Source organism: Dermacentor albipictus, chromosome 10 (assembly GCF_038994185.2).
Source record: "Dermacentor albipictus isolate Rhodes 1998 colony chromosome 10, USDA_Dalb.pri_finalv2, whole genome shotgun sequence".
Classification (NCBI taxonomy): domain Eukaryota; kingdom Metazoa; phylum Arthropoda; class Arachnida; order Ixodida; family Ixodidae; genus Dermacentor; species Dermacentor albipictus.
In genome coordinates, this window is record NC_091830.1 from 57727669 (window position 1) to 57754736 (window position 27068).

General features: G+C 47.7%; 1 protein-coding gene across 1 annotated transcript; it reads left to right on the forward strand.

Moving 5' to 3' along the window:
* Window positions 1-260: 260 nt before the first annotated feature.
* Window positions 261-26340, forward strand: LOC139050632 (uncharacterized). The gene is made up of 8 exons (XM_070527217.1): window positions 261-623; window positions 1291-1563; window positions 3844-4203; window positions 5275-5508; window positions 18651-19628; window positions 21397-21797; window positions 24351-24552; window positions 26051-26340. Exons 1-8 carry the CDS (start codon window positions 282-284, stop codon window positions 26171-26173), a joined length of 2913 nt encoding a protein of 970 aa, XP_070383318.1. The 5' UTR covers window positions 261-281; the 3' UTR covers window positions 26174-26340.
* The last annotated feature ends 728 nt before the right edge of the window (window positions 26341-27068 follow it).

Sequence of the window (27068 nt, forward strand, 5' to 3'; positions counted from 1 at the left end):
TGAACTTGGACCCTTTGTCAACTGTCACAAGGATGGACCCACATGACGATTTGTTTTTTGTCAACATCTCGGATACATTTCTTTCCTAGATCCTAGCGATAGACGGCTTCGCTGTAGAAAGCCACTCTTACATTGTGAGGAAGCTCAGTAAGCCAGAAGAGGCACGAGAAAGAAAGCAGTAACTGCAACATCTGAAGTAAATTATCATCATCATGCTTGCCACTGAGCGCTCGCACCAGTAAGAAGAAGAGAGTGGCACGAGCAAATCGGGCGCAAACGTGATGGACACCACGGTCGCGGTGTCCGCTGGCGACTCCAAGGGGGTCTTCCTGGCGTTCGTCAGCTGCGGTCTCCTGGTGGTGCTCATGCTGTTCCTGTCCACGCTGGCCCTGAGCCAACTGGGCGCCTTTCCCTGGACCGGCGGCCACGCGGCCGCCAAGGTCCGGCACTCGGTGGCTGCCGCCCAGATCCGGGACCTCGTCACCCCGGAGGACAGCTTGACCACGGACACGCCATCGGCTCACCGCCAGATCGCGCCTCGCACCGGGAACCGCGGACGGTTCCCGTTGCTACCAACCGAGATGTACACGAACTCGAGCCACCAATATTTCTGCTTCTACCAGGTAATGCTACACCGCGCGAGCTGTGACACAAAACGCATGATGAGCATTGCGCGCTTGCCGAAACGAGTGCCAAACGAAGAAAGCACGCCGTGGACAACTATGACCGTACAGAGCCTTAGTCTGATAGTCAAAAGCGTAGTGACTGCTGCTCGTTTTTTTTACCCAGAGGAGCAATACGCTAATGTAATTATCCCCTATATCCTTAAAAAAATTATCCTGTCCCACAACAATAACGTAACCTATTTTGCGTGCACACTTCCTTTCTGAAACACTTTTCACTCGCGCTGTTTTCTTTATAGGAATGATACATTACTAAGATGAACGTACGCCTTTCGTGGCCCGAAAACCACCTTCTGATTATGAGGCACGCCGTAGTGGAGGACTCCGGAAATTTCGACCACCTGGGGTTCTTTAACGTGCACCTAAATCTAAGTACACGGGTGTTTTCGCATTTCGCCCCCATCGAAATGCGGCTGCCGTAGCCGGGATTCGTTCCCGCGATCGAAAGTGTAGAACCCCCACATCCTGAGAAGCAGCGCAGTAACACAGTCGGCGCGGCCGTTGGAGCCTCGTGGTCCCGAATTCACAATTTCTTCGCGCCTGTAACCGCGGCTCACGCAAATGAGACAGGCCCATCATCACTTCATGGGTCGTGCGTTCTGCACAGGCCCGAGCCGAGCGACCCGAGTCTGCGGGTCTGCTGTTCGGCCTGTCGCTCTTCCCCTACCACCTGTGCACACACGCCGTGTTCTGCTGCGGCCGCCTGAACGACTCGTCGCTGCAGATCGAGGCGCCTAGCGACGCGCACGGGTTCCCGCGGTACCTGCGCGGTCTGAACCCTCATCTGCGTCCGCTGCTGGGACTCGGCGGCAGGATGCCCGCCGCCATGATGAGCGGCTCTGACTGGATCTTCCTCGAGAGCGCCATCGTGTGGCTGACGGTACTCGCGGACGTTTATTGTGGTCCTGGGTTCAACGTGCGATTGCGGTAGAATCCAGCTGCTGCCGCTCCCGTTGTCATTTAGGCAGAGCGTGTGCGGAGCGGGGCTAAAGCTGTGGTGGAATCAAGGTGAAGCTTTAGCTCGCGGGCTCGTGCCTAACTATATACGAAAGGAGAAATTGTTTTTCTCGGCAACCACTTGTAATCTGACAAGGTTCGTTATATTTGAATGAAAAAGGTAAAGTTCTAGTGACTACGAATCACCTTTTTGATTTGGGGAAGCGATTTTTCTATAAAAACTTGTTAATATTGCACAATTTAGACAAACTAAGCTATCGAATTTGAAACTCAATCTCAAGAATAAAAAAAAAGATATAATGATTCTGTTATCTACTTTTATTAACTATGTAAAGCGGACAAGATTGTCGTATTATAGACCCAAGTGAAATATAACAGTATTTTTGAAGAGGCCTTTTGCAGAACTCTCGTAAACATTGCAACAAACCATACGAGGTGTAAACTACTGCGCGAAATATATCCGCTTGTTATGTTCTAATATATGCCGATTATGAAAGTGCGATATCTATTCCTCGTTCACAATTACTGATTTGTAAACTTCGTGCTTCTATTTTTTTCGGCTCTTACCGAATGTCGAATCAATATTCCGCTTCTACAGTCGCCAGCACGGAACTTTCCCCAGTGCCACTAATTTTATTTATTTATTTATTTATTTATTTTTTTTAAAGTAGGTTCAGGGGTTACCTAAGAAAAGGTTTTCTGCATTTTTGCACATGTGTTTAAATACGCAGTATAAGAGTTGGGCCCCAGCTTAGATTTCCTCTTGAACGACATTGAAACTTACCATGACATGATCGAACGTTGCGCCGGTTATTCTTGGCTTCAGCTTTGTTACATAATTCTGCTTCGTAGTTTTTTCCTTTCTCCATGAGGCTCAATTTGAAATGAGATGACCATGCGTTGCAGACCTAAAGTGGCAGCCGCTTTAAGCGCTGTGCCGTGCACGTCTGAGGATAAGATCATAGCTTGTGGCCGTCGACCACGGGTACCGCATTACCATGGATGGAAAAAGCAGGTTCAGCTTAATGTGTAACGCAGTTTATTTTCCAAACTGAATGGTTTAAGAGAGAATAAAGGGTTATGGTAAATTATGAATTTCAGGACATTGCTTACCGTTATATCTTTTATTTTGTCCCGGGTGGTCTTGTTACGCTTTCATGGGACGTGGTATGTATTTGGGCTCTAAGTATAAGTAACGTGTTCGAAGTTTTCTCGGCATTGTTTAGTTTTTCTTCGTACGTTTCATCTCTGACGAAAAAAGCTTTACGCTTCTTAGTAGTAAGTGCAGAGAGCATTTTCTGCGCACAGAAGAACCCCAATACCTGCAAACTTTAAAATCAACGTCAGACTGAAGCACGATTCGCGCAGTTCGCGCGGATAAGTCGTGTTCTTCGCCGGTAAAATAACCTTTTCTGACAAAAGAAGATGTAGAGAAACGTTTACATAAAATTTCTGTCTATAAGCCGATTCACTTGAGTATTTAAAAAAAGAAAGCGATCTTCCTTGACTCTTCTGAATCACGCCCAGCGCCACCCCATGTCTGAACATGACAGCGCACTTGCGTAATTACATATTCATACCAGCGCATTCGAGTAGACGGCGAGAGCCAGTTGGCTGGGAAATTTTCGCTGCGATACCACTTTCTAGTGCCGCTTGAAGCGCAGCGGACGCCTCATTTTCCGAGGTACAATGTCGAGCGGAGTAACATCTTCGAAGACGTGGTCCACCCCCGTGTCCTCAAACAGTTCTCGACTCTAAGCTCTTACTACACTCCACCGAGTTGACACCCCAGCGCCGCCCATGGATTGAAAAAGACCCTACGCTTCTCAGGAATTGTCGTGGTTTGTCAATGAAGCGCAGTGTCCACTTCTGTGCTTCTGGACGGCGCTGACATCCACTTTACTGAGTCGAGGCGCGAGCACCGTGTCAGGGAATGTTCTTGAATGTGGGGGCTATTGTCGCTTTCTAGCGCAACGTTTACGCTTCATCCGCAGTCAATCAACGCGGTTTTCACTGAAGAATCTTTACAGTTCGGAGGATTACTATCAAGCGCATCACGCAGAGGAGCGTAAGCAGCTCTCGTGCATTTTTTAACGGTAACCTGCCCATCCATTTCCAGTCAACCGTGTGCACATTCTTTTCAACGTCATAGCACCACATGCATCACTATGCAAATCGCACCCATTTTTTCTTTTCTTGGCAGCCCCGAGGGTACGAGGGCGCCGTGCTCCTGTGGAAGGCCTCGCTGGACACGCTGGCGGCGCGGCGCGGGTACAGCGAGCTCTTGCAGCGCGTGTCCCGCCGATTCGGCCGCGAGGGCTTCGCCCTCAGCGTGCTCGTGGACACCGGGGACAGCCTCAAGCAGCGGCTCTCCCTGGGCGAGCTCGACGTGGCCCTACCGGGCGGCGGTCACCACTCGACGGCCTCCGTCCTGCTGCACCCGATCGTGGGAGAGCCGCCCGTGGCCCGCAGCGAGGGGGTTGAGGAAGCGCGCTCGGCGGTTCTCTACGAGAAGAACAGGCTCCGGGACGCGCTCAGGCAACTGCAGTCTACGCTCGGGCAGGCACGTGCGGGACATTACGCCCAACCACACCGATACGCAGTTTAAAGCTCCAAGGGGTGTACTAAGTTGAGCTGCACTATGATAAATTACCACGATACGATGCCGAAAGATCCACTCCTCTCTAGACAGAAGGCTTCAAAAGAGGGAAAAGGCGCCATAGCGAAAGAGGACCTGGAGGCACCGCCTAAAGGTTCCCGCGTCACCGCGCCCTTAAGTCAGATTTTGATAGTGTTTCGTGGCGCCAATGGTTAACTTGACTTGAGAGGTTTCGGGAGCATTCGCTGCACCTCAATGACTAGACAAAATACGATAAATTACCTTGGAATCCATGACGTCACGCTAAGGTAGTTGCGCCATGATTTCGAGCAAAAATTTAAAAAAATGGAAGTTTGGCCTTGCTTACAAGAATATAGCTGCGATGTTAGGGGAATGCAAGCTCGCCCGTGCACCGAGATTTACGTTCGCGGTAAATATTCCCAGCCAGATCACATGAATCCTACGCACTTCTTACGGTGCTTCTCGTAGCCCCAGTGAAGTTCTACAATATGCAGAAGAAGCTACCAACGTGTATTACTCATGAGCACGCTCTTAAGCACGATTCTACAGGGCTCATTTCAATCAGCACTAGAAAAGTTGAGGAAGGAACATTACTTTAAAATCTCCGTTTTTATATTTGAGTTCACTTAACACGTCCGCCAGTGGGATGCCCAAATAAAGCAAATATGTGTGAGACTGGAAACAATTGCTTTCTGTACACCAATAACTAATAATAGGAAGAACGCCCTGAGAAGTCATAGCTGCGGAATATTATTGCCTAACATAAAAATGTTTGAAACATAAATTAGGGCGAGAAATTTTGCTCGGAACATTATTCTCATATGGGGTTTGACTTCTTATGTCGAGAGTAATTGTTTCTTGAAAAATGTCTGCTCTGGCATACTGATCACGGGTGAACGTCTCCTTCGCACTATGCGCGTGAGGATGTGGCTCGTTGGAATAACTTTCATATAAACATCCATTTCTGCTTTTTTGTCTTGTTTTATCGCAACAACGTTTCTTAATTTCGAACAGGAGGAGCAGTCTCAGTCGCCTTCGCTTGGCGGCGCTGGTCACGGCGGCCGCACGGTGGGTCTGAGCCAGTCGTCCGCCGGCAAGCTGTGCTATGTGTTCTCCTTCGCGGGCGTCACGTACAAGTTCTGGGACAGCAACGTGACCGGCGTCCAGGAGCTGGTGTACGGGCCAGGAGACCCAGGCCCCAGCACCAAGACGCCCGGCGAACTTGCCTACTACGAAATATGCAACGAGGTACGCCTTTACGATTTTGCCGTAACGACGCAAGTTTAGCTCACGGTGTAGATTCTTCCTTTGACTATCGGCACCTTGCGCCGAAGCTTACCGCAGTGATGGCATTGCCCGAACACCCCGACTAGTAGGTGCTGTAAAGGCAATGGGAGGGATGTGATGCACACTCACCGTGACTCTTCTAACTTATTATCAGATGTAATGGTGTGCTACAGACCTAAGGATATCCAATTGCGCATGCTCTGAAGGCCGATCATCTTTACCATTGGTATCAGAAACATTCCCGAGCTGAAGTTTGCAATGCTCCGTGTATGACACGCAGATGAGGGATGAAACTTGAGTGAATGTCGTTTCACTTTCGTTGCATCGAAATCGACTGGTGCTGGTGACACTGGAGTGATAAATAGGGCGTCGTGGTGCCCTCTTCCCGGTACAAGGTGCATATTTACCATGATAATGATCATTGCTGATGGTGACTTATTGGCATCCCCTTTGAAACGGGATGGTGAAAATTAGTCGCCTAGCCTGCTTGACATTCACTAGCCTGCATACACAGCATACCCAGGTATGCTGTGTACGCTTTTCATTCTAGCATTTTTCTAAGGATCTTTAAACTTCTTTCGCTTCTTCAAAACCTCTCTATCAACATTATACCGGTACCCATCCCTGCAACGGGTCCGGTTGTATCAATCTCTTGTCTGATTTATTTTCCACCAATATTCCTAACGTCTCTTGGTTATCTCGACTGCTGGTCGGTCGACGCTACCATCTATTTTAAATCAAATCGCTTCTGAAAGGTGTACATTACCTACGGGGTCTCACTGGTGAACCCCTTTGCATTCCATTGCGATTTGCTGAGTGTTCTCCGAAGTTTCGATGCAACACACACATCACTCATCTTGTTGCAAATATTTGCTCCGCTATATTTTTCTCCTTCGGCAAACAGCCCGAGCTCAAACAGCAAGGTACTCCCCTTCGCACTATCGTGTACATTTTCCCTGCTAGTTTCTGTCTTCTCATTCTTGTAAATCTCCATTGACTTCTTGGTTTCCGTTCTTTGCATACAATTGCCTGTAACTGTTTCTATCACTTTCTTTCTGACGAATTATTTACACTTTCAATTACCGTGTACATGGATGCCAACTCTCTTGAACTCCACCACTATTCTGTGTCCACGCTGCTCAAGTAAAGATACTTGTCATCTTTAGCCGCCTACTTATCTTGATCGATGTTCCTGAGTCTTTCTTCAAAAATAATTTTGCTCGGCGCTTCTCCGACTTAAAACGAGGCCCAACCCTTGTCGCCTTGCCCTGCCTCAGTTATAGTTTTGCCGCGGGCTCCCAAGGCCAACCGGCCTGCTAATCGTTCGTTAATTTCCAGCCCTGACAAGATATCGGATTTTAACCAGATAATGGCAGTTGCGACCGTTAACGCTGGCCCCGTTACTCCTTTTCATATTTCACGCACCATCTCATACTTATTGTAGCCCCGAAGTTCTGTACGTTTCATTATTGCTGCATTCCAGTCCTCTTTATTTTCAGGCTACCTTGGAGGGTGCTTGAGTAAGTCTTTCCTTCGTTTAAGTATACGCCGAGGCATTTATGTTGCTTGGCTATGGGTACGCCACTCCAAATAAATGCTCGCCCCCTTGCGGCCATGCCTCGAACCAGCCGATCCAGGTTCAGCCTCAGGTTCTCACTTTACAGCGTGCGCTGCAACGTTTTCTTGTAATTGCAAAAATTTCCTGGCGTCACGGTGCACAATCCCCAAAAAGCAAAACAAAAAAAAAGACGTTGAAAGAATTTCGCTGTTGGCCATTATAGGAGGGGCAGAGGGTGGAAAGGCAGCAATGCCTGATTTCATCATTTCCCTAAAGAAGCCGAAGACATGCATCGCAGGCCGACAGGAATAAGTACGCGCTGAGAAAAGGTGACCCTTATATCCTATGCTGGTTTGTTCAAACACTTCACTCGGGTCGTCTACGTTATTCCTCCCGTGCAGACCTATGCTTTCTTTTTATGTATTTTGACTACGCTGCTGGTGTTTCAGATCGCGGAGTGTACTTTGTTTAGGCAGGTACTTTATTAAATTAGTGATGCATGCTTAAGCTTCATTTGGTTTGGTTGTTTAGTTTTCTGCTCCGGCATTACCAGCACTAGTGTAGTTAATGGTTTAAGCAGAAGGAATATCCTTGCTAATGCTCGCAGACACCGGTAGCACGAACGATAACTAACTCGGAAGATCTGACGTTGAGAACGACATGTGTTACGTCGCGAGGAGAAATATCGTTTTGATTGCATGCCTTAGTTTAGCGGTATAAGCTGAAGATCTTTTCTCATTCGACGCAGTGAAGTGCAAGTTTGTTTTCTTGCAAGAAACATAAACGCAACAGTAAACAGCGCTGGTTCCATATTGGAAGCATTCAACCTGGCCCCAGCGCCACTAGTTTGCTTTGCGACTCTACGCACGCAACTGATTTCTATTACAACTTGTCTTGTACGTTTCCATGCCACCCATTTACACTAATACAATTGACAGTGCTCGAAAGAAAACCCTCGCTAAATTGAGAAAACCTGTTGGAGGAAACGTGACTTGGTCTATGAAGGTCGAAAACAGTCAATTATCGTACCTATAGCTGTAGAGCAAAACGCCGCGAACAAGGGCTTCCACCTTTCGGAGCCCCGCTAAGGCTCTTCGAAGTAGATTGATGCGGCTCGCTGGACAGCCCGGGCGTTTGCACGCATCGCGCAAATGCTTCCTCGATTGCGCCTCTGAAATCCCTAAGGCCGATCAAATGTGGTAACCGTTAGCAAGGATTATTTCGGCTTCGACAAAACTACTTAATTCTACGATACACACGAGAAACTTGAGCACATGCAGCACCATGGGAAAGAGACAGCGTGAACTTGAATGTCGTAGCCATGTTCGTCATGGCACAAAAGAAATATATTTATCAAGTGTCCTGATTGGTAGCTAAAATATTGAGAGCCGGAAAGAGGCATTGACACCTATTCCTCTATGTGGCTAGTCAATTCCCTAGCAACTTCTCGTGCTTCCTTCCGGGGAAGGTCGCCTATGTGCACAGATTAACTAACAGCACATGCGTCCGTCTCGCATACACTGGCGGCCTATATAAAAGCAGTAGGCTGTCCGATCGTTCTGAGTAGCCACTTAGAGGTGTACGTCCCTGTAGCCGGTTTTGTTCGGATCAACGAAACTGGAATGGGTCTGATGTGAGGGAACTGGGCTGCCCTTCGTTGCAGTGCAACATTCAGGGTAATCCAGACTTGGAAACGAGGGCGAGATTTGCATGAGGATAATTGTCGTTACTGCACGAATGTGCAAAAAATATTGTTATGCAGGAAACGGCAATAATACAAGCTTTTCTCATCATTCCGAAGTAAATTTTTGTGCTGCAATACACATCGCAGAACGACAGACCATGGCTTGCCGCCTACAGCTTAAGACGGAGGGACAGTTGCTCTCTGTTAAAAAAATAATTTATTCAGATAGTCTGTAGGTTTTTTATAATCTTCAAATTTTTTCTCCATATGAAGTTTATCTCCTTAAATTTTAGACAGTTTATAGGTTTTCTCTTGACGAATGTATCTAACCCCTTTTCCTTTTGTGCAATTCCTGTTTTAATGCACTCCGTCTGCACAAAGCCTATATAAATAAATTAATAAATATAATTATGAGGCCACATTTTCAGTGGCCATGTACAGACTTTCTATGCGCTGTGAGAAAAATCAAAGTTTCACTAGCGCTCATAACCTCGTTTTCCGAGTGTGCGAAGCTAATAATTGTGACGAGGGTAAGAAAATTGCTGCGTCTCCCGTAATTGAGAGTAGATGCAAGCATGAAATGACAACAGGCAAAGCAGACTGGTTGCTAGTGATACTAGCCACAATCTTAAAATGGGTGCAGTGCATGTTCGTAACGGCACACCCCACCACACCACGCCATACCGTGCAATCGTTCATATGGACGCTGCCCAGCTAAAAGAAGAAAAACAGACGAGCACATTATAATTGCATTTCTCCGCTCTTTTTGCGCATGCGCGAGGACCAGTGATTGCGAGAGACAAATGTGGGGACTTTCGGTCCTTGAGATTTCTCTTCGCCTAGGTACTACGGAGAAGAAAGTTGTTAGCTCCGTTCGTCCCTAGCCGAGCTGGCAGCATAATCGGCAGAATACGTGGCAGGTGTTCTGTGGCGTGGCCGGCAAGACGAAGAAGCCGTGTCCGAGGTGAGTTTGTTGCTATTTTGTTGCGACGGCAGCATATTAAATTTTTTATAATCGCAGGGGGATACGTTTGGAAGTGAGATTGTGAGTTTGGAAGTTGGAAAGAGAAGCAACAAGCTCGCATCGGCACGGCAGTCGAATTCATAAACTGTTTCTGTTCCTGCGAATCTCCTGAATTTAGTGTATGGTATGCTGACCTTGGTCAAAGACACTAATGAAGTCCATCGACGCGATGTAATGCTTTGCCACCAAAGTGATCCGAGAAGACACCTTACATCAAAAGATATCTCCTGCGACTATAAAAATTTAATATGCTACCGTCGCTACAAAATAGCAACAAACTCGCCTCGGACACGGTTTTTAGGCCTTGCCGCCCACGCATTCTGTCGATTCTGTGCAGCCAGCTTGGCTAGGGACAAACGGAGCCAACAACTTTCTTCCCCGTAGTACCTAGGCGAAGAGAAATCTCAAGGACCGAAAGTCCCCACATTTCTTTCTCGCAACCACTGCTCCTCGCGCATGCGCAGAAACAGCGGAGAATTCCAATTATGATGTGCTCGTGAAAAAAATTGGAGGACGCTTAAGCTTCGCCTTCAAGAGTGGGACGCGACAGCGTTCCCGTCGACCCGCCAAGGGGTATAAGACAATGCGCTACGGCACAGCAATCACTTACGATGCGCCCCGCATCGGACTTAGCGCCCACCTATCACGCGGTGAGCGTCGAGCAACGCAGCGTTCGGCGCGTCAACGAAACGTGCGCCTGAGCGAACGAAACGAACCAAAGAACTCGGTGTCGGTGTAGATAGTAATCTAAACCGGATGCACGGCGAAGCGTCGTCAGGGGAGAGGGAGTCCTGCGACGCGCCTGGCAGCGGTCCCAATGCGCGCGCGGCGCGCCTCCTGTCGGGGCAGCGCCGTACATTGAGAGGAGGGGGTCTTCTGTGTTTGCCGCAAGATGGCTCTGCGTGTGCGGAAAGCGCAGAAGAAATGCAGCGGAAACGCACTTCGCAACTCGTGTAATTGTGACTTCTGTACGTTACATGTTCATAATTACCGATATACACCGCAGTATAACTTTCCACGGCTCGTTTCGAAGGCAACACCGCATTCACTAGAGGCGCGTTTGCACCGCTTGGAAGCATCGAACTCGTAGCTGAGTGGTAGCGTCTCCGTCTCACACTCCGGAGACCTGGGTTCGATTCCCACCGGGCCAATCTTGGAAGTTGCTTTTAATTTATGAAGCGCCTGCCGTGATTTATCGCTCACGGTCAACGCCGCCGACGCCGACACCCGACGCCGACGACACCGGCTTTTCTGCGACACGAGCTCCTTAACGCTATCGCGTTAAAACAGCTGAAGGCGGCACTACAGGGAGCGAAAGACGCGAGAGGGACAGAGCGCACTGTCCAGAAAAAGGAAATCACGTGAAGGAAATGCCACGCAGCGTGGCGCCATCTCTTGACGCCACGCGAAAGCCGCGGTGCAGAGTTCACGGACCGCTGGCATTCAAAAGAGCTAGGTAACCCTGTCTCAGCGCCAAAAGATGAGAGTGAAGAGTATGGTGCCCTGTATCTGTCTGCTTATTGGAAATTACAGAGAAAACTTCAGCGTTATAAAAGTTGCAGTTAGTGGTATTGTGAACAAAGATTAGGAAGGACTTGGAAGCAATATTTTTTGAAACTTGTTTGGGCGGTAACCAGCCTGTGTTATGCGGTCCTGTACAAAGCGTTGGGGGCCAGGGACCGTATTTTTCTTAAGTTTGACTGGTTGCACGGAAGATCCCGTTTTCTTGTAACTTTCCCGGATGTCCTCGTTTACTGTCCGGATAAAGGCTCGGGCTTCTAGCTCAAGTTAGCATTAAAGTCACCGACAACGGGATCTAAAAGCATTGCATGCTTAATAAACTCTGAAGTGTGCTCCAGAAGTCCCAGAGACCGATACTAACTAAAACGAAAAAAAAACGCAGGTGTGGGATTCAAGCCAAGTATTTGAGTTTGGCGTCGTCTCCAAGCAGGGCGCCAACTGGGTCTCGCACCTAACCGAGTTCGTGGTGCCGCCACTGGCTCGTTACCTCCGCGACGAATTCGGCGCGCGCTGCTTCGGGGTGTGGAACCTCTGGCACGACGATTTCGCAGGCGTGTGCGGAGGCGGCCCGTACCCGCTGATGAGGAACCTTTTCGGCGTCTTCTCCGACCACCGGTAGTCCGTGGTCCGACGCTGGAGCCGGGCGACGCTGTCGTTGCGCCTGCGCGTGCTTGCAATTTAAAAAAAAATACGATATGCCGGATGCGCTTGCTCGCAAGAGGAAGCCTGCCGAGTGTGCTTTGTTACACAGTGCCTGAACACAGCCCTGCATTTGCTGATGACAGCGCTGAATCACGTGGCCCTCTATGTTGTATACTATCGTTCATTTTGAGCACCCGATACACAGGTAATTTTCGTTTATACATTCTCCTCTATCGGAAGCATAAGAATAAACACTTTGTTCCGCCACAGTCCGATACAATAGGGTTGGAAGTGGGATCTGGATCCTTAGCCTGGATGACTATAGTTTTGAATCTCTCACATATAAGTTACCATTTATTACAACCTAAAAATTGTTGAAAACATATGTGCTTGATATGATCCAGACAGACCACTCAAGGCTACCGCCGGTTATTCCAGTATCTTTCTGTGTCAAAATGAGCTCTTTCGTGGACATCGCTTACATTGGCTTTCCACAATGCTTCAAGGATAAGTTTTTTAGTATCAAACAGCATTAAAATCAAAATTTGGCTCCACTCTGGCGTTCAGGAATAAGTGTTCATCCCAAAGAACCATACAAAATTAGCTTTAAAGTGTGGACTCATCATGCCGTTTTTGTGCTCTTTAGAACCACAAAGTTCAACGATCATTATGCTCAGTCTGCCATGTTCCAAAATGTCGCACGAGCAATTAACACTGGCAATGTGCCTTATCAAGATGCTTAATAAAAACGCTTACACAGTTTACGTAACATTTTGAAAGAACGTAAAGCGCCACATAGTTTACATTTTGAAGGGTTAAGGAGAATTTTAATGGTCATCAGCAGGCACATTGAGAAGTGCCACTTAAAAGTGTCTTTGAAATATTCATCAGCCAGTAGCTCAAAATTGTTATACAGAAATTATAAACATCGTGTCCCTATGTTGGAACCGAACCCAGCCCCAAGATTACATTTGGTGTAAATGTTGGAGGAGCATCCTAGAAGGTTATTCAATCAATCACTTTATTTCCATATATTTCACTAAATAGACAGAGGAGCTGCGGTTAAAAGATACAATTTCACAGATTCATCAGCCCAGGCCCCAATCACACGTAGCTTACAGCAGCACAAATACATGAATATGAATTATTACAGTAAAACAAAATTAGCAACTTTACGTAATTTTACTATATTCTCACGCATAATAAAGGTATGTTTAGATTGTTTGAGTCACACGCAAATGAATTAAAACTAGCGGATTCGTAAAAATTTAAAATATTTCCGAATTTACACCCGTTGCTAGAACATGTGTTTCACCTTTACGCGTCTCACAGTCGTGTTCCTTCCTTATTACAAGATACGTTTGCCAGATACCTTAAATGTTGCCTAATTTCCAATTTACATCGCGCGCTCGAGTGATAGCAGCGCACATGGTGCATACGGATGGCACCTCCATTGAGAGAGAAGTTATTCGCTCCTTCTCCGCAGCACGAACTCAGTATCATTTGGGTTTAATTATGAGCTCTGCAGTCAATTAGGGGTTACTGCTTCTTGCCTATTTTCATTACCTAACACGAGGCACGCAGTAGGGTGCCTGAATATCCTCGGTCAGTTCAACTGGGCACCGAGTATGCTTTCATGCAAATAGCCTTCTTTGTCCACTTAAATCGTTCTGAGCCAATATATATATATATATATATATATATATCCATCTATCTATTTGTCACGCCTCTTGAGTGAGTGAGTGAGTGAGTGAGTGAATAAACTTTATTGTAGGTCCGGCGAGGACGCGAACTCGTCGCGCACCCGGCTAGTCCCACGTCGGGACCGGCAGGTCTAGCCCACCGGCCCGATCGCGGGCACGCCGGACGGCCAGGATTTGCTTTTCTAGATGTGGGGCTACGCAAAAGCGAGTCCCACTCCTCCTTGATGAACTTGGGGTATGTCGACCCGCACTCCCAGAGCACACCTCTTATGCTGACCCAGTGCTCCGAGTTTACTACCTGCTTGGGCCACTTCGTATGTGCTCCTAGTCATGATGCCGTCGTGATCGTTTCATTGTCGTTATTCCGGTTTCGTGATATTACTCTCGTCATGCCATCGTCGGCCTTCTGATAGCTTGGGCCACTAGGTATGGGCCCGTCGTCATGATGCCGCTGTGGTCGTTGCATCGCGGTCAATCCAAAATTTGTCATCCGACACTCGTCATCTCATCATCTTCGCGCCATCGTGGTCATGCAGCCATCATGCATTCGTTGACACACCGCCGTAGTGATGCCCTGGTGGTCACTCAGGCGTCATCATTCCAGCTTCGTGATGTGACTCTTGCAATGCAGTCGTCGTCACGCATTCCACATCGACGCTGTGGTCTAACCTTGGGCCACCGGGTATGCTTTTGGAGCCGTGATGCCATCATCTCCTTGGCATCATCGTCGTTCCATCTTTGTCATCCGACTCTCGTTAAGCGTCGTCGCCATACCATCTTGGCCATTCCATCAATGTGAATCTTTCTTTGCTCTTGTATTTAATCATCCCGTCGTCAACCTCTCGCGATTGTTCCGCCCTTGACATTGTTGCTTACAGAGCGAACACATCAAACGCGGACAAAAAAAAAGAGAAACCAAAATGAGCCCTTGTCATGACGTTATCGTCAGACAGTCGCTATCATGCATCCATTGTCAGATTGTTGGCAGGGAACGCACAACACGTGGCCGTCCGTTCCCTTTTCCGATACTGAACTGGACGGAAATCAAGCTGGCGCAGCGCGCGCGATACCCTTTCCCTCCCCTGCGGAAGCGAAACGGCGCGTGGCGTGAGCCCGCCCCTGTGCAGCAGGAACCCTTGCTAATGACTCACTCTCCGTCGCCAGCACTGTTCTCAACTCATCAAACCGCCCTTTCCTGCAGCTGCTCTGCTCTGGGAGCAAGTGGGTTTCTTTTTTTTTTTCGGTCAAGGCGACTTGTGAACCAATACAAGATTCGTTTGAAAACAGACGGACAACTTCAAAAACATGTATAGCTTAGCAACCTTTCACAATTACACGCTAGAAGGTAAGTGCAACGATCATATCGTGAGCAGGTTCTACGCATCAAAAATTGAAGGGCCTCCCAATGTTCAGAGGCTACTGTCACGTCTTCTCACCTTTTCGAGTAACAAGCCGAGTTCCGCCTCGATGATCCTCCTCTCGATAAACATACGTCGGCCCACAGTGAACGGAAATCATGCGTAAGGAAGGCGCGTCCAGGCTTCCACATCTTGGCTCGAGGATTTTAGTCCGAGTAGAGCCACCGCTGGACGGGGAACTCGGAAGCTCGAGTGTAGTTCTCATCTGGCGTCTTGGGTGCATATTGTTCCGTCCGCATCAGGGCCTGCGATCATCAGGGTCTGCGATCTTAGAGATGCTTACTCAGCCGTGGATGAATTTTTCAGTTGTTTAATGGCGATTCTTTGTGCGATTTCTCGTGAGGAATTTTTCACTCGATTTTTTCACAAAATCAACCTAACTTCTTCCTTAGTACCACCCGAATCTAGACCAAACTACCGCAGTGGGTATGGGCCATCATTGAAAGAAAAGGAAGCGAAACGTAAAGGAGAAAATGTTTTGAGGCAACAACAACAACAATAAAAAGAAGTCTTGGCGAATTCCCCATAATACTAGGTATGACCGAACATTTCAGAGAATAACAACGATATCAATAAAGGGAAGGTCGTAGTCGATTGTAAAGCGAAGAGTACAAAGAAAAACAACGGGCTACGTGCTAAGCCAGATGAAGAAGAAGCTTCCGCACTTGGTTAAACATAGAGATTAAGTAGGCCAGTGAAAGCTCTCCATCAGTGATAGAACTTTGTTATTCTAATTTGATTGCTTTATTAGTTGTGAGCTGTTGTTTATTAGTTGTGAGCCGCAGGGATCGGCTTCCAGAGGTTCAGCGCTCATCATGACCTTAACGACAACCCTTCTTCAGAAAGACGGCGTGAGTCACAGTTTGATTCTCTCCAACTTCTGCAAGCTTTTCGTCACGATGTAATATTTAGCAGCCTTTCTTTCTGGAACGTTCACTCAGCATTAGCTATTCGTCCCTGAATATCTTCCTTGCGGCAAATGTGGCCTTGGTCATGGTTTGAGGAAATTTATTGTTCCATGCCCTTGTTCCCATTTCTCCGTCATAGGAGTCAGTTATTTGCAATCCTCCGCAGGTCGAGGTCGCCGAGGTACGGCCCCACGAATCGGGCGAGTACTCGCTGATCTGGGCAGCCGTCGTATGGATCATCGGCGCAGTCGTGGGTGGAGTCTTGGGCATCACGTGTGTGATGCTTTTGGAATCCAGCTTCTCGCATCTTCCCGATCATAGGACGACACTGACAGTGCCAGAGCCGCCACTCATGCTCTCGCCGAACGCTGTTTCACGGTCCTCCACGGCAACCTCGACCGATGACACCCCGATCAATCGCACAATCTGCTTCTCTCACCAGTGCCTCAGAGCGTCACGAAGATTACAGGTACGGGCAGGCTGTAATGGAACACAAAAAGGAAAAGACGTGGACCTCTCTTAACCATAAATGTTTCGAACTTTCGGCGCGTCGGTGATCGCGACTGACCTTGATCGTGACGACGCTAATTCATTGCACTGTCTCACGTATGCCAAATACCGTAGTGCCTTTAGCACGAATAGCGTTCTTTACAATGCCAGACTAGTTTCCTTACCGCTTAGGTATATTGGCTAAACAAAAATATGGACTGATCCCAAAGATAGTGCAATCTAGAATATCGGCCGTTCCCGGGATTATCTACCTCCACGTGTATTTATTATGTTAACTTAAATATGAGGAAACTATAATAAAAGGAAAATGCATGATAAATTGTTGAAAATAACGATCTAACGTCAATATAAAGTGAAAAAAAACGATACAAAGCAATAAACTCAGGAAACACTGTAGTTCAAAATCGAAAAGGCGGTGAATGCAGAATGATGCACACAGAGCAATATAGGCTCTCATACAAGGTACAGATAATGTCACAAATTATAACGAGAGTTAAAATACCCAAATGATGTGTTAAAGAGAAGAGTAGTTGACAGATACAAAAGCACTAAATACGCATAAGGAATGAGTGGCTCTACGTTTTCGCCCCACCGGTAAGAGAAACAAATAATATTTCGCAAGTGTAATGAATCTATGAAACGTTAGCACAAACAAAGGAAATAAAAGCAAACGCACTGATATTAACGAGAATATGCGTTGTAAGTCACTGACAAATCAATTATATTAATTGACGTAATATTTTCGGGAGGTTCGTTTCAGTCATAGCAACAAGAATTAAGCGGCGAGTAAAAAAAAAAAAACTGATTAGCCTGCACACAGACAGGCTGCACTTTAAGTGAGTGGTCTAGATGACGAAATACACGATAAGCTGGCGTGATACAACTGGTGACAAAGGCTGAACGACTATGACAAGCTTCACGAAAGAAAGGCAGTAGTGGATCATGTCTACGATTTGCAAAAGAAGTTAAATTAGATGATGCTTTTATCTCCATTACGCTAAATCTTCGCGAGTACTTGCTTGTAATGAAACAAGCAGCTTTGTTCAAAAGCGATTCTAGTTTACTGATGAGTTGGTTGATGAGTACGTCATCTGTGTTACAATTCAGTCAGATAAAGTGATGCTCAAAAGAAACGGGCATTTCGTTGGTAACGAGGGAGTGTGAAAAAGAGTCGAATTCCTCATTGGGCGCTGCAAAGGTGAGAAATTCCGTCCTTACCCTGTGAAGAGTAGTTGGGTTTAATCACTTGCCAGAACTTTCGGTTTTTCGCTTCAAGATGTTAAATTTCGCGATTGCAAAACTTGTCGTTAGTTGTTTTAACTTTATTTTGACAGGGCTGTGCATATTCAGGGTAGCGTTTTTTTTAGTCTCAATCGGATCCCGCATGTTTTGCTTTCGGGAACAAGCGATCTTATAGTGCGTATGCCACTATGCGGCGTGGGCTACGCTCCCGTGAAACCCTTCGACATAACCTCGATTCACTGGATATGTCCCACCAGGTATGCGCAAACATCACAGGGGCGTTGCAAGATGGCGCAACTTGTCCAGTGCAAAGTTCCAGATAGGTGCCAGGCTCTAGTACGCGCCTGCTGACGGGTTCCTGCTATTCGTATATTTGGATTGTCATCGCAGATGAGTTCTGTTCGATTTTCATTTTACGCAGCGTACAGACGGCTACGGCCATCGCGTTCTAGAACTTGCTGGCTTACAGGGAGAAAACACAATGGCCCATGTTGTACATGCAAGACAAAGCCGTTTTTTTCCTACAGACTACCTGAATGCATGAAATTGTCTATACGTATAGTCACCTCTACATAATTGTGCACACAGTTATAGTTCGGGCACAAATTCTCCAGAATTCCCGATAGCCCGATAGTTTCTTCTATAATGACAGGTCGAAAGACGCAGCAGTGCAGTGTGATTCGGTATGCTTGTGCATTTGACCTAAGAAAACGCATTCTATAACCCAACAGTCAAGGAATAATTGAAGTCAGAGCCTGGAGCCGGACCCGGGGACTTGGCTTTGCCAGAGTGGTGGGTCGGTCGGCCAATAGGTTGATATCAACATATTGATTAACCCGTTTCAACAACGGAATAGCGCAAAAGGTAAAACGTATGGTGTTCCTTGGTTTCAGAAGTTGCTGAACCCGCTGGCGGACCCATGCCGAAACTGGTACGAGCACGTGTGCGGGCGTTTCAGAGGTCCGCAGGCCAGCGTGCGGCAACTCATGGACACCGCTGTCACCGAATTTGTCGAAATGTCGCTGCTCTCCTTCGGCCGAAGCCCGCCTCCAGGCATCAGTGGCAGTGCCGACGCGCGATCGAAAGCGGCCAATCTGCTGCTTGCCTGCGAATCCCACAGGGACTTTTTCGCAGACGAAATCGCCGAGGTCAATGAATTCATGATTCGCCACAAGCTCGGCGTGGTCGTTTCAGTTTCCAGCGGTGTTACGGCCGACGAAGCACTCTCGAAGCACGTCGAGCTAGCTTTCTCGTATGCCCTCAGCGGTCTCGTAACACTCAGTCCCGGTCCCCAGACGCTGGCGCTCGACGTCGACTCGTCGTTGGAAGCGCGCATCACCGCGTTCGCTGCTCTGGGCCCGTCGGGGCTCGCCGATTACTTGGGAAACCTCGCCGATTTTGTGGGTCAACCAACGTCAGAAGCGAAGACAGCGGTGACGCTGCACCACACCGTCAAAGCAGCTGTGGCATCAATAATGGTCGAAGCGCACCTGCAAACCAAGTCTACACCTCGTAGGAGCGCCGCCAGGGAACTCAAGGCGTTCGAGACGACGTTTCCGGGCGTAGGGCCCAGCGCATTCGGTGAGGCGGTGGAGAGCAAGACGCCATACTCGAGAGACACGGACGTGGAATCCAGCTACGCGGGGCTTCTCGTCCTCGAAGCCGTGTGGAAGGCGCTGAGTCCGGCCGAGATCGTGGCGTGGACCGCCTGGGCCGTCTTGCACGAATGCGGCTCCGTGGCGTCTTGCGACCTGGCAGCCTTCTTCACCAAAGGGGAGCTCAGCAAGAAATGCGCCCTTCGCGTGCGTCACGCTATGTCCGTGCCGTTCGGAGCCGTCGCACTTTTCGACGTGATCACGAGAAAGATTCAGGTAAGTGTGACTAGATCAGTGGCTGAAACCATTCATGACCATTCTGTGACAAGAAAAAGAAGGAAAACCTGCAGGACTGCGGAGACAGCCGGCGTGGTCGACGCTGTATTTTAGGATATTTCTTTATATAAGTACGCAGGTATTGCTGGTAAATTGAACTCACTTCGCCGCGTGTTACCTCGCGAAAGGCAGGCTGCAGTGATCACTAGAGCGGTGTCAATGACTCCCCGCATTACGCACTCTTCTTGCTTCTCTATCGCAGTCGTGTTACATCGTATACGTGTGGTGCTCATGCCGCTTCTGCTCAATATATGTGCAAGCTCCACCTTCCAGTTTCACACGAGTTTCGGGTGGTTTCGAAGTGACGAGCTCGAAGTTCCTAAGCGTAAGCAGGCAGCTGGAAGTTAGGGAAATACTAAGGAGATAACTCACTCGTCGAAGAGTGCGCATATTTCGGTTCACATTGCCGCACCAGGTTGATTCCTGGAAGAGAAAATGAAAACTAAAGTATAGTTCTTTCTTTTTCTTATTATTTCACGCTGAAATCCCTCCACTATATGAGATTGTGACGTCATATATTGCAGAGAAGCTTTTTTTTATTTGGGCCGCCTGACGGACTGTGAAAATTGTCAAAAACTTTCCAAGTTTAGTACTGGCATGCCCATATCACATTGTACTCTATCTTGACGGATAAAAAAAATCACGTCCTAGAATACATCCTCACATACCGTGGCAACAGAAAGAGCGAGTACAGTAAGTGGAAACTTCAAGGTGGTGTAGCCTCCACCCATCTCCTTTTCTTGCCTCTTCTTATCCTCTCCAGCGTCTTGACAAAAAAAAAGCAATTATTTTTTTTTCATTTTCGGTGCGCATAATTTCCGAGTACATCCAAGCCTATATCTCTCATTAATGCCCCTGTTATGAGGTGCACTACGTATGACCCACTTAATAAACGTTCATCGCACCGATGACTTGCAGCCTGCGCGCTTTTACCGGGAAACCTTTGAAGTTTTGCGCAGTTTTCGAATCCCCAAAACACCTTTGAGTGTAGTGGCGTTTCACGCGAACTGGAGTTCATGCGGTCGTGGTCCGGTGCAACCGTGTAGTCTTGTTGTTATATCGTTTTTAGTGAAACTGGTGGCCTGGTATTACAAAAATACTTTTAGCATAACTCTACCATTATATCTCTGCTATTGTCTCCATCAGCCAGCTTTGCGCATGCTAAATAAGCCGCAACGGAATTATCAACACGGTAAGACTTGGCGAGCTAAGATGGCAGGTTGCCGAGGTGGTCGAAGTAACGCTACCATTGTAGCGGCATGCTAAAGCCGTCCAATGTTGTATTACTCAGCGCCTAATTGTACAAAGAATTTTGGCCAGTATTTCTCATCGCCATGGCTTCCACAGTGAAAGTGCCAGGCGCGCTGCTGGCTTCAGGAAGAACAAGGGAACACGTCATCATCGCACGGCTTTATATATACAACGCTGTCTGCTCATTCATTTACCTTTCATGTTTCGTAAATTTTGAACGAATTAGTGAAGATTTTATGTAATTTATGCCATAACCGCGACAATAACGCGGCATTCTGAATTTTTATATTTTGCGGAGGAAGCATATCAGCATCAAGTTCAAGTTTTTTCAAGTTCAAGTTTATTCATCAATGATGTCAGATTTACAAGAATTGTATGCAAAATGAGCACTACACAGGGAGTCAGGCAGCAGTTCGGGAGCGTTAGGTCCTCTCTTGTCGTTGGTTCGAATTCTCAGGACGACGTCACAGCAATGACGAAGGTAATATTCGAGTGCCTCGCGAGGAACGCGTCCCGTTGGCTGCGACGGCCGTTCCCGTCCCCGCCGACTGTGATCGTGGGCTTCCCTCCCGGACGAGACACCGTCGCTGGAACAGACACCTACTACGCGGCGTTCCCGCAAACGACGCTACCTGACTTCTTCAAGCAGTGGGTCGCCGCCGAGGACGCGAGGAAAGATAAACTCCTTCCGACGGATGTGCACTTTGACCCTGCCGGAACTGACGTCATCGTCTCGAAGCGGGGCATTGTGCTTGTTCCGGCGGGCATATTCAAAACGGACCTCTACGAGGCTGGAGGAGTTGACGCCCTGAATATGGGCGGGCTCGGCCACGTCATCGCCAGAGCCGCCGTCCGCAGGCGAGTATGACGTGTTCGTTTCGTTACTAGGCTAACTGGCCAGCAACGGTGCCTCAGCAGCTGTTATGGCGCTGCGCGGCTGAACGCGTGCCTGCGTGTTAGATAACGTGGCACGTTGGCCTCGCATACATACCAGGTCGTAATTCAGCAACAGTGACTCGCTTAGGATTAGGTGCATGCTAATCAACCACAGGTGGTCAAAAGTAATCCAGCACCATCTACTACATCGTCATATCATAGTCTAAAATACAAAAAAAAAGAACACTGGCTGGTTGGCGGAGTGGTAGCGATCGACGTGATTGTACTTGGGGCCACGCGGCACGTGGCAGCAATCTCTTTGCTGGCCTGTGCAACACTGCTTTCTCCTCACAGTCGGACCATGGCGTCTTTAAAAGCGTCTAACGTTGAAGATTGCTAAGCGTTGCACTTATAGAACTAAACTGTTTTAAATATACTAAGCAAATGTAATCATTAGAGTATTGTTTTTCTTTTACAACGATACACGGGTGAATGCTCAGGATGATGTCAGAGCAGGGTCTCGTTAACAGGGTGCAACCTTAGTGTCGCTCTGATGCAAATGGCCCTGTCACTGAATCTAGTGAAATACTTCACTGAAAATTCCCGGTACAAAGCGCGTGGCAGCTGCGATCATTCTTTCTTTTGCACTCGTCGCTGCCTGTGAAGGAGCCGTGAAACCTGGCGCGTAAGGTTCAGTTATTTGTTGTCATTTTCGTACCACAGGTGCGCAGGGTCTCTGAAGAACGTTGCATAAAGAGACCGAAATCAGAGTAGACTAGGTTCTCTCGAGCGAACCTCTCTTTACCTACCTCCCCGCAATGCGGCGTCTCGGCTTCGTCGGTTTTCTCGTCAAACAGAAGCTGTCGCTGTCATGAACACAATAACTTTCACGTCGTCTCGCGTGACTCCGCATTAGACACATCGATGCATTTCTGGTGCTGCGCCAAGCTCGCTATAGTAGCACAGCGCCAGGAATGCCACGGGTCATCTGCTTCAACTCCTAGAGTGCCGTGTCATGCAAAATTAGGTGAAGGTGGTAGTATGACTAAAAGTAATCGTTTCAGAATACGTTTCCTTTACAAAACGTGCCTTTCTTCTGCAAGGTATGGTCACGTGGTAAATGGTCGTCACGGGATGCGTTCGTCGTTGACATGCACTTCGTGTTTCCTATGACACGCTTTGCCTTGCCAGCTCATCAGTCCTTTGCTTACACTCCCACTGTCCGTGACATCTGCATTGGTCTTTTTTTTATCTTTTCCAGTTCGCCTCCGTTGGAATGTGGTCGTCTCGAATAACGAATTGCAGGGTAAACTAGTGTGGCATAATTCATCATTCTATAAAGTGTCAATAGGTCGGACTTGTCGCGAGCAGAAGCGTGGTGACGCAGAAAAAACGCGAACGGAAGACTGATGGCGACACCATCTTGACACTCCCGCACCAGCATCTTGCGATATCATGGATTTAAATTGGCAGCGTTTGTTAGGCGAGCGTTGAGTGTCTCTTAATAGAGAAGTGATTACAAGTGGCACAACAAGGAATATGCTGCAGTCAACGTTTCGGCACGAAGACTTCTCTTCGTCGGCGCAGCAACTGCGGTCCTCAGCAAACTTCTTTCGCACGTGAGGCTCACTATGCACTAGACGTCGACGGCTCGTGCGTAGCTTTTGGTAGGCAGTGGGCAGAATAGGCAGACAGGCCTTGGTTGGTAAGTAGATAGGCTTACAGGGTATACTCATTAACTCATCAAAATTTCTGCTGAATACGTACTCACTCACACTCACAGCCGCTCACATTCGTCGATACTGACTCACGTTCATACTCACGCTCGAGGATAACTCACCAGCCTTACTAGCGTTCATATAGTTACTTCAATTCGCACTTAGCGGCATCCACAGACGCTCATACTCGGGTCTGCTCCCACTCACCGGTACTCACATGCGTAGTCACGTACACCGACAATCGTCGACAGTCGCCTGACGTTCATACGTGCACTCGAACAGAGCGTTACTGTCTTTCGTTCGTACACACGTTAAACGGCACTCGCTGCTGTTCGTACTTGTTATCCGGTCAGAGCCACCGGCACTGACTTACGCTCGCGTGCACTTCCACCGTTCGTCAGTCGCTGGTGCTACATCTCACGTCCTTGAAATGAGTTTGGAGCGAGTAGTAGTGAGTGCGCTCACGATCGTGTATGCCCACTTATGGTGTAAATGGCGCTAAAACCATTCAACCTATTCAGGTCGAATGTTTAGGAATGGGTCCACAGATATATGCGGAAGCGGTTGCCTTGTCCGAGGCGTTGTCTAGTTTTTTTTTTCAACTACATTTCTGTTATGAACTACGTAGGTGCAGTATGTAAGGTATTTAAAAGCTCCAATTGATCGGAACGTTTCGAAGAACTACCGCATGGCGGCATGTGCCAACGCCACTATTCAACCAAGCAAATGCTCATATAACAGTGTCATCGAAACTAAGACTTAACCAGAGCACACCGGCCAGCTCTGTTGATTTTATTTGAAAATTGGTCACGTGCAGGTTCCTGCGCGACGACGTTGAGCCCGGTGCCGGATGCACGGGGGCGGCCGACCCGGACGTAGCTGAGGACGTCGAGAGCCTGCTGGCCTTCGAGTGCGCGCAGCCTTCACTGCGGAGTTGGGCTGCGGGTCCTGACCCCTGGCTGCCGATGCTTTCTTCGCTTTCTCCGCGGCGTCAGTATTTTGCCGCGGGTTGCTTCAAGGTGAGGAATCTGCTTCTGTAGCTCTCTCGGACTAGTGCGTGGCTTGCACTGCCGACTCTATATGCGCCGGAAAGGGCAACACATGGAGAGAGAGAGAGAGATAGAGAGAGATGAAAGGTCCGGACATCTGCGTGAGCGCGCGCTTAGCAATTGTTGTAGCGGTTGCCAGGTCTGGATCGGTGGGCTTCGAGAAGTGCGCGTTTACGGATTTACCTTTAACACATGTCCAATTCATTTTATATTAATCGGGAAGCCTGGGACATTCGCGTGCGGTAGGCAATGCATAAAACTTGATATTCTTATGGGTAACTTATTTTTTGTCTGCACGAATTTTCCCCTCTGCACATGTTTACGCTTTTAGGCAAGACCTACATATCAGATTTACATGTTTGTCGAAGAAGGTCCTTTCAAACAAGCCTTAATTGTAATTTGGGGATTTTACGTGCCAAAACAACTTTATGATTATGAGGCATGCCGTAGTGGAGGACTCCGGAAATTTTTGACCACCTGGGGTTCTTTAACGTGCAGCTAAATCTAAGTACAGGGGTGCTTTCACGTTTCGCCTCCATCGAAATGCGGCCGCCGTGGCCGGGATTCGATCCTGTGACCTCGTGCGCAGCAGCCCAACACCATAGCCACTGAGCAACCACGGCGGGTTTTCAAATAAAGTTTCTGAATATATATATATATATATATATATATATATATATATATATATATATATATATATATATATATATATATATTGAACTACCGCAGCATGCGTTGTTGCATTTGTCACGACTTGGCTTTGCGGTTACTGCTTCCTAATGTCAGTGGCGCTGAAATTCTGATGTGCTTCAGCAGCGCTTGGCACGGAGACCACGTGTAATCGCTGAGTGTTAAAGCGTACCCTTTGTCGAGAAAAACCGTAGCTGTACGGCGTTGTTCTGCTGGAATGCTACAGTGTCCGCGACAAAGCATTCGTGCTCCCACACTTATCAACTGCAATTTTCCAGCTCCAAGTTTTCCGAAGCAGGCTTCGAAAAAAAAATAGTCCCGCAGATAACTTGTAAACACGATTTTTCTACAACAACAAATGTTCCCCTGTATACATACCTAGTGGCATGTTCATCTCACGAATTTTAGTTTTCGCTGTGTGTTTCACATTTCCGCACTGTTCGCGGTTAAAAAATATCGACCGTTGTAATTTATGCATGTCGTATCAGGTTCCTGAGAGACTTTTGCTGACAGACATCTATATAGTGCTGCAAACTATAACTGGTCTATTTCACTGAGCCTACTTTTGGCTTATAGGCTTCTCACTTGATCGATCGCAGGAAGTCTACAGCCAAACACTCTATCAGAAACGAAAATATCTGCAACCACAAGGTTTCGAGACGCACCTTGCACAATTCGCAGACGTTTGTACTCTAAGCATATCAAGCTTTTATGTAAGTGTTCGAAGAAAGAAACTGTTGGTATACAGCATCGATTCCCATTCGCCACGACATTGCAGGACTGTCGTCGCAGAGGTAAAGGCCTCATCGGCAGCTGCGACACGGGCACGATGAGCAACCTTCGCTCCTTCACCGACTCCTTCGGCTGCAGGGGCAAGATGCCTGCCTGCACCTTGCCATAGATTTTTTGTGGTGGTCTCCACGGGATGAATCGTCTCCAACACTGCCGTGACTGTTACGCAATTTATTTTGATGCATCCGACCTTTCAAATCACAAGAATAATTACAGATATAATTGCGCAAGTGCACGTCACACCAAGAATAACCGCGAAAAATTGTGCAAGCCGTATACGGTTGTTTGCCTGTTGTGACTGCGTTTCTTTATATATACTTGGTGCCCTGCCATCAGACAATGTGGCTGTATAACGCAATCTTTTTTTTTGGCTTCTCTAAGCAAGATGACTTGAGGGTGTTAACTTTGAGAAAGTAACTAGTATGCTAGAATGATAACATCAGTATTTTTTTCTCGTTATTGTCAAGGTGACTGTTTATATTCACCATTGAACATGGCACAGCCACGCCATTCACAATTTACAAAAGTGCGACTGCTTAAGGATAACGTTAGAAACAGCGACACGATAGAGGAAAACGAAGACGTATAAAAAAAAAACTAGAGAAGCAAATGACATCAGAGTGCTAGTAGTTGGAGCTCAGCTTGGACTGGAAAGTAATCGGCCCTGATTAACTACGATGTGTTTCGAATCTCAACCGTCATGAAAGTGTAGTAGCTTCGGCGTTCTGCTGCGATGCCAGAAGGCGCGGGACAAAATCGCGGCCGCGGTGACCGCGTTTCGACCTAGTCAAAATGTAAGAACGCCAATGTACCGTGCATTGGGTGCACGGTAAATAACTCCAGGTGGCTGAAATTATTTCGGAGCCCGCACTACAGCGTGCCTCGTAATAGTATCGGGGTTTTACCACGCAAAACCACATAATTAAATTCGAATTATATTCTTTCCGAATCTAGGCGTAAATGGCAACATTGCCGCCTTTGTCGGCCAGTCGCCATCCTAAAGG